At 45.0% G+C, this 8526-nt stretch overlaps 1 protein-coding gene across 5 annotated transcripts in view; it reads right to left on the bottom strand.

The window, feature by feature from the left end:
* Positions 1-1023: 1023 nt before the first annotated feature.
* The window catches only part of EEF2K (eukaryotic elongation factor 2 kinase), an 84151-nt gene continuing 76648 nt past the window's right edge, over positions 1024-8526 (bottom strand). For all 5 annotated transcript variants that reach the window (XM_058440814.1, XM_032157094.2, XM_032157097.2 and 2 more), the window contains one exon: positions 1024-5883. In XM_058440814.1, the coding sequence (XP_058296797.1) occupies positions 5774-5883 (110 nt within the window). In that variant the 3' untranslated portion in view covers positions 1024-5773. The remainder of the gene's footprint in view (positions 5884-8526) is intronic.

Below are 8526 nucleotides of genomic sequence, written 5' to 3'. Positions count from 1 at the left end.
CTCGGAGGCAGAGGTTGGAGTGAGCCAAGATCTTGCCACTGCACTCTAGCCTGGGCAACAGAGTGAAACTGTCTGAAAAACAAACAGAAAAACTCTATGTTTTATAGATGAGCAAATGAATAAACGAGAGGTTCTAATACTTTCTCTAAAGCAAACTGACAGCAGACGAGCCAAATCTGGAAGGCTTTTAAGAGTTACTAGAATTTATTACAAATGTTAAAGAACAGAAGGCCTTGCATTAAAAGAAAAAAAAGTTAGCAGCTCTTGAAAAATTGGAAAATAGGGTAATGTTGAGCTCACGCTTCCCATGGCTGCCCCTTTCGGATGGGGTATGAGCCTTCTGGTCAACTCCTGCCTGCAGCAGCTTTTATTATTTATTTTTTTGAGACAGTGTCTTGCTCTGTCGCGGAGGCTGGAGTGCAGTGGCGTGATCTCAGCTCACTGCAAGCTCCGCCTCCCGGGTTCACGCCTTTCTCCTGCCTCAGCCTCTCGAGTAGCTGGGACTACAGGCGCCTGCCACCATGCCTGGCTTTTTTTTTTTTTGTATTTTTAGTAGAGACGGGGTTTCACCGTGTTAGTCAGGATGGTCTCGATCTACTGACCTCGTGATCCGCCTGCCTCGGCCTCCCAAAGTGCTGGGATTACAGGCGTGAACCACCGCGCCCGACACCCCCCCCGCCACCTTTTTTTTTTGAGATGGAATTTTGCTCTTGTTGCCCAGGCTGGAGTGCAATGGCAGGATCTGGGCTCACTGCAACCTCCATCTCCCGGCTTTAAGCAATTCTCCTGTCTCAGCCTCCTGAGCAGATAGGACTACAGGTTTGCACCACCATGCCCGGCTAATTTTTGTATTTTTAGTAGAGACAGGGGTTCATCATGTTGGCCAGGCTGGTCTCGAACTCTTGACCTCAGGTGATCCCGCCCGCCTTGGCCTCCCAAAGTGCTGGGATTACAGGCATGAGCCACCACGCCTGGCCATTTTTTTTTTTTTTTTTTTAAACCAGGAGACATTTGAGTCTGAGACAGGAAAGAAAGAAAACACTTTATTTGTAAAGAGAAAATGGAACTTAGTACATATGCCAAAATAAATCTGTAACGCAGGCCACTTCTCTGGGCCCCATCTTGACTAGGTTAAAGGGTTACCTTAGAGACTAGAAACACAATTAAGAGGCACAAATCCACACGGAGAATATGCATATTTTGTTTCTTTTCCCCCAAAAACAAGCTGCATATACTTGTGTAAACACTTGTTGATTTGTAAAACATGTCTAGTACTGCAGACAAATGTGCTGGGATGAAAGGAAATAAAAGCCATGAAAACAGGGCCAGGTGCAGTGGCTCACGCCTGTAACCCCACTGCTTTGGGAGGCTGAGGTGGGAGGATCACTTGAGGCCAAGGAGTTCAAGCCAGCCTGGACAACATAGTGAGACTCTGTCTCTGCAAAAAATAATTTTAAAAAATTAGCCAGGTGTGGCTTGGCATGGTGGCTTATGCCTGTAATCCCAGCACTTTGGGAGGCTGAGGCAGGTGGATCATCTAATGTCAGGAGTTCAAAACCAGCCTGGCCAACATGGTGAAACCCCCGTCTCTACTAAAAATACAAACATTAGCTGGGCATGGTGGTGGGCGCCTGTAGTCCCAGCTACTCGGAGGCCGAGACAGGGAGAATCGCTTGAACCTGGGAGGCAGAGGTTGCAGTGAGCCAAGACGTGCCATTGCACTCCAACCTGGGCAACAGAGCGAGACTCCATCTCAAAAAAAAAAAAAAAATTGGCCAGGTGTGATGGTGCACATCTGTAGTTTTAGCTACTTGAGAGGCTAAGGCAGGAGGATCACTGGAGCCCAGGGGGTTGAGCCTACAATGAGTTATGATCATGCCACTGCACTCCAGCCTGAGTAACAAAGTGACACCTTGTGTCTTAAAAAAACAAAAGCCACTAAAATAGCAACAAGAGCAGTTTACTTGGCTTGGAGGTCAAAGCTGCATTTGATAAATTCCGAGTGTCTTTGGTCAGGGGGAGAACAGATATTCAGGAACACTGGGGTTTCGGAGTTTTCTCTTCTTTCTCACCCATAAAGCCATCTGTCCATTCATTCATTTTTTTCTCTTGCCTATAGCAAAACTGAAAGGGCCATTAAACTCCAGTTTAACTTTTATTCCCAAGATCCTCTAAATAGCAGCAGCTCTCAAGTCCCAGCTCCAGCTTAGTGCCTTGCTAGCAGTGACACTGTGAAAAAAAATCTAGCTGGCAGAACCTTGGTTTCTCCATTTGTGAAATGAAAGTACTGGATGATAATCCTGGCTCTGCCAATTTCTTGGACTTTCACCTGCTTCTTGCGCTTGAAGATGGTCTCTGATATTGTCCCAGTTGGGCTGGAATGTCCTGGTTTTCCGTTTGGTTTTTGGCATGTCCAGCATTTGTGGAAAAAGAAGATGTCCTATCTTCAGAAGGCACAAAACTAGGTTTTGTTTTGTTTTGTTTTTTTGTTTTGAGACGGAGTCTCACTCTGTCGCCCAGGCTGGAGTGCAGTGGCGCAATCTCGGCTCACTGCAACCTCTGCCTCCTGGGTTCAAGCGATTCTCCTGCCTCAGCCTCCCGAGTAGCTGACTTCAGGTGATCGCCCGCCTCAGCCTCCCAAAGTGCTAAGATTACAGGCGTGAGCCACTGCACCCGGCCCAAACTTGGTTTTGAAGGTGGAATAAGTTCTCCTAGCTCAGAAGGATCTCAACCTCTTGCAAGTTACTTTTCACTTTTAAGGGCCCTTTAAGAAGCATTTGCTTAGCTCTATATCCAGGCCATCTCTCCCTCCCCGAAGAGCAACAGACCAGCAACTGACATTAAGGTCACATGGGTGGGTGGGGAGTAGAATTGGGGGGGTGACAGTTCCAGCCAATCCAGACAATGAATCATTAATTGTTTGGAGGAACCAGAGCCTCAAAGGGTGAGTGCACTGACTAGGGCTGGCTCTCCATCTGTTCACACATTTGTTGAGTGCCTACTCTATGCCAAAGCACTGTGTTTTGGTGCCCTGGGGAGCACAAAATTGAGATAGCTCCTGGCCTCAGGGCTTCATAAAGTAGCTCTCAGTCAAGGGTTAGAGCAAGGGTTGACAAACTACAGCCCAAGAGGGCCACCTGTTTGTGTAAATAAAGTTTTATTGAAACACCAGCCACACTCATTCGTGTTCATGTAGTGTCTATGACAGCTTTTACAACAGCAGGGTTGAGCATTTGCAGCAGAGGCCATATGGCCTGCAAAGCCTAAAATCTTCACTTTCTACCCCTTTACAAAAAAGTTTGCCAATTCCTGCTAGAGAAGAGATGACATACAACTAAGAACTTAAACGAGTGATCAGGGAACACAAATTATTTACATAATAAAATTTCAGAGAGGGGGGGCTGGCTGAATTTAAAAAGCATGAATTACATGAGGCTTGATTACTGTGAAGAGATAAGTCAACTTGAAGTTACTTACATTTAACATACAATTTATATGCACTGGTTTAAAACATGCGCACACACACACACAAAATGTAACACAAGCCAACTGCTGATCTGGTACAGATGACAAAAGGGTGATCAGTTCCAACTTCAAAAGGAAAACTGGCTATGATGAATCCATATTGAAAAAGCCACTGTCATTTATGGGTGGTCTAAGGGATTTTTTTCAAGGGTAATTTCACCTGCTTCATTGTTCATTTAAAGGTACACACTGAACTTTGGATCTAACGCTTGCATGGGTTCATGCCTCCAAAGCAGTCAACACTAAAGTGTTGGCTGGGCTCAGTGGCTCCTGCCTGTAATCCCAGCACTTTGGGAGACTGAGGCAGGAGGCTCACTGAAGCCGAGGAATTCGAGACCAGCCTGGGCAACACAGTGAGACCCCATCTCTATTTCAAAAATTATAAAATAATAAAAAGAAAACAATCTCTCTGCATAAGCAACAACAACAAACCCCACTAAGGTGTTGAAGGACCCATTTTAATGAATAGTTAAGAATGGTTTGTATGTTATACTCTGCTTTTTTATGTTTTGACTTTTAAACAAAGAAAAAGAGGCTGCTTTCGCATTTAGGGTTGATCAAAGCAGTCTGTCTTTTTTTTTTTTTTTTTTTTTGGTAGGGACAGGGTCTCGCCATGTTTACCCAGGCTGGTCTTGAAGTCCTGAGCTCAAGCAATCCTCCCACCTTGGCCCCCCAAAGTGCTGAGATTACAGGCGGGAGCCACCGCACCTAGCATCTTTGCTATTTGAAACATCAAATGAAATCATACTAATGTGAGAGCTGAATTCCATTGAAAGGAAAAGCTCATTAAATAACAATCACCATTGTCTGGCCCTGGGGAGACTACTGGAATTAATGAGTGTTTATAGTTCTTGCCCTCTCATCCTCAAACATCTTAGATAAAATCCCAAGAGACTGCTGCTGAAAGCGTCCTGCTGTAAATTACAAGAAAATCAGCCCAGCTTCAAGCAGAAAATGCCAAGGACCAGGGCTGGGGAGCAGATTTCACGTAAGAACATCCAGACGCTAAGAAAACACCGAGGAATACTGTATAAGAGACATTGCAGTCACGTTGTGGGAGCTGCCACTGAGATGCAGAGTGCATGTCTGCTTGGAGAAAAGGCTTCGACATTCCAAGCCACTGTCCTTACGTGTAAAAGCTTTGAGGTGCACCCTCTTCCACACTAGCTGATGTAGGAGTTAGAGGTAGTAAATGTGTGCATACAAAACTCAAACCTGTTTTGAAAAGCCCACCGTAGAAAGCATGCTTAAAAAACGGAATTCGGCTGTACGCCAGAAAATCAGTAGCATTATGGAAGGAAATTAAACTAGAAGTTTAAAAAACAGCCAATATGCAGGCCCTTCCCCATGGTAGAAGGGAGCCTGGGTATTGTGCAATCTCACACCCACTGAAAAAATGCCATGCGTGCCTCTAAATGCTCTGAGAAAGAATGCTTTGCACTAAGCCACAGCAATATACACCCGTGACTTAGGAAAGCCAGCGTGCAGTGCTTCATTTCTCATCCCGATGCACAAAACACAGGGCTCCATGGGCCCGACATTTCAGTCCAGCCTGAAAAGACTAGTGAGCAGAGCCCTAAAATTGTCCATTCAAGGCAAAAAGCACTTTCTTTTATCTCGTGACAAAAAAAAAAAAAAGAAATAAAAATGAAAATAGAACCACAAAATAGGCAGGCATGGTGGCTCACACCTGTAATCCCAGCACTTTGGGAGGCTGAGGCGGGTGGATCACCTGAGATTAGGAGTTCGAGACCAGCCTGGCCAACATGGTGAAACCCCATCTCTACTAAAAATGCAAAAATTAGCTGAGTGTGGTGGTGTGTACCAGTAATCCCAGCTACTTGGGAGGCTGAGGCAGTAGAATCACTTGAACCCAGGAGGTGGAGGTTGCAGTGAGCTGAGATCATGTCATTGCACTCCAGCCTGGGTGACAGAGCAAGACTCTGTCTCAAAAAAGAAAACAAACAAACAACAACAAAAAAAACCACCACAAAACGGTATGTTGGTTCATCAGGCTGCTTCTTCAAGCCCCACTTCCCCAAAATACTGCCTTAAGAGACAGCTATAGAGTCTCTGCTGGTAGCTGCCAAGTAGCAAAGACATTTTTCAAGAGTCAAAAAATGAAATATAAAATTTGATTTACAACACACTAAAAATGCTTCCCCTCCCCAAACTAAATAAGTTGTTGTTTTTGTAATCTTTCCTCCTAGCCCGTTTGCTTGGGACTAGCCAGCAGTGATTTTCCTGGTTACTCCTCCATCTGGGCCCAGGCCTCTTCAGCCTTTTGGTAGTACTGGTTGGCCAGCCGGCCCTTCATAGCTTCCATCGCTGCCTCTGCTGCCTGGGTATACAAGTCCCCTGAAAGACAGCAAAGGGGGGCACAAAGAGGTGAACCACCTGTTGTTTTTGCCAGCCCAGTGTCCCCCATCACCCTTCCCAGAAGAACACCCTGAGGTTTCCTTAAGAACTCAAACTACTCCGTGTGCCCTCTCCCCTCCAGGTGTTCTGGGCGGGGCTCTAAAGGTGGGCCTGTGATAAAATCTGGCCAATCATAGCACTCCTCCCATCCCCCACCAAGCTACAGCAATTGGTCCAGATTTAGTCATGGCCAGTCAGAGTAAGCCATCTAAACAACTACTGTTGGTTTGGGGTATGTAGATGATTGAGTTTGAGCCAACGAGAATCAGGCTGAGAACTAATTTGAGCCAATGAGAATCAGGGTGAGAACTTTTGCAGAACTAAGTGGGGATGTGCAAAGGTGGAAGAAATAAAGACTTATAAACAGCTTCATGTCAGCTAGGTCAGGTTTTACCAAGTGAATTTGTGCAAAACATACAAATATACTTCGGGTTTTTGGAGCTTTTTGGATTTAGAAATTTCAAATAAAGATTATAGATTTGCATCATTCTTCTTTTTTTTTTTTTTTTTTTTTGTTTTTGAGATGGAGTCTCACTCTGTCACCCAGGCTGGAGTCCAGTGGCAGGATCTCAGCTCACTGTCACCACTGCCTCTGGGGTTCAAGCGATTCTCCTGCCTCAGCCTCCTGAGTAGCTGGGATTACAGGCACCTGCCACCACACCCAGCTAATTTTTGTATTTTTAGTAGAGATGGGGTTTCACCATGTTGCCCAGCCTGGTCTCAATCTCCTGACCTCAGGTGATCCGCCTGCCTCGGCCTCCCAAAGTGCTGGGATTACAGGCGTGAGCCACTGCCCAGCCTAGATTTGCATTATTCTTTGTTAATTTTTAAAATATAACTTAAAAACTTTTAAAACTTAGCCTCATCCTCTACCTGTGAAATTAGGAACTTAGTATGTTTATTATATGTTAGAGACTGAATGCTGTGTCCCCACTGGGCTCCCCATCCACAAATTCGTATGTTGAACTCTTCATTCACAACGTAACCGCACTGCATTTGGAGACACACAGTCTGTGTCTTAGTCTATTTTATGTTGCTATGACAGAATTCCACAGACTAGATAATTTATAATGAAAAGAAATTTATTTGGCTCACAGTTCTAGAGCCTGGGAAGTCCAAGAGCATAGCACCAGCATCTGGCACAGGCCTTGGCGCTGCATCATCCCACGCCAGAAGGCGAAGAGCAAGAGGGGGCCAAATTTGCTTTTATAACAAAGCTACTTTTGTGATGACTGACCAATTTGCATAACAACATTAATCACCTCTTAACAGTCCCACCTCTTGACACCTTCACAATGGTGATTACAGTTCACCATGAGACTTGGAGGGGACGTTCATACTCCAGCAGCCTGTGAGAAGGTGATAAAGCTTAAATGAGGTCATAAGGGTGGGGCCCTAATCACACAGAGCTCATGCCCTTTTAGGAAGCAAAAGAGAGAGCAGAGCTCTCTTGCTGTCTCCCCACTTGCATCCAGGAGAAAGGTCATGTGAGGACACAGTGAGAAAGCTGTTTTCTACAAGCCAGAAACCAAACTGGCCAGCACCTTGATCTTGGAATTCCCAGCTTCCAGAACTGGGAGAAATAATTTTTTGTGTGTGTTTTTTGAGACAGGGTCTCACTCTGTTGCCCAGGCTGAAGTGCGGCGGAATGATCATGGCTCACTGCGTGTGCCACCACACTCAGTTAATTAAAACAGTTTCTTTTGTAGAGGTGAGGTTTACCTATGTTGCCCAGGCTGGTCTTGAACTCCTAGACTCAAATGATCCTCCCATCTTGGCCTCCCAAAGTGCTGGGATTACAGGCATGAGCCACTGTGCCCAGCAATTTTTGTAGTTTAAACCACCCACTCTATAGTATTTTGTTTTGGCAGCCCAAGAAGACTAATACATTATGTAACAGAAAAAAATATATATAACTTGTCTATCAACTGATGAATGGATAAACAAAGGCTATATATCCACACAATGGAATATTATGTAGTAATAAGAAGGAATGAAGTACTGATAACATGCTTCAACACAGATGAATCTTGAAAAAGTTATGCTAAATGAAAGAAGCAGATACAAAAAGCCACAAATTGTATACTCCCAGTTATATAAAATCTCCAGAATAGACAAATCTATAAGACAAAAAGTATAGTGGTTGCTAGGTTGGGGGAGGACTGCTAACTGGTACGGGATTTCTTTTTGGGGTGATGGGAATGTTCTGGAATTACATAGCAGTGATGATTGTACAATATTATGACTATACTAAAACCCACTAGGGCCAGGTGCAGTGGCTCACATCTGTAATCCAAAGACTTTGGGAAGCCAAGGCAGGGGATTGCTTGAGGCTAGGAGTTCAAGACCAGCCTGGGCAACATAGCAAGACTCTGTCACTACAAAAGACTTTTAAAAATTGGCTGGGTGTGGAAGCAAGTGCCTGTAGTCCCAGCTGTTTGGGAGGCTGAGACAGGAGAATTGCTTGAGCATAGGAGTTCCAGGCTGGAGTGAGCCATGATTGTGCCACTGCACTCCAGCCTGAGTGACACAGTGAGATTCTATTTCAAAGAAAAAAGAAAGAAAAGGAAAGGAGGCCAGGCA

The sequence above is a fragment of the Hylobates moloch genome, unplaced genomic scaffold, assembly GCF_009828535.3.
Source record: "Hylobates moloch isolate HMO894 unplaced genomic scaffold, HMol_V3 SCAFFOLD_6, whole genome shotgun sequence".
NCBI lineage: Eukaryota > Metazoa > Chordata > Mammalia > Primates > Hylobatidae > Hylobates > Hylobates moloch.
The sequence above is the reverse complement of the archived record's forward strand: the minus strand, read 5'-3'. Positions and strand labels throughout refer to the sequence as shown.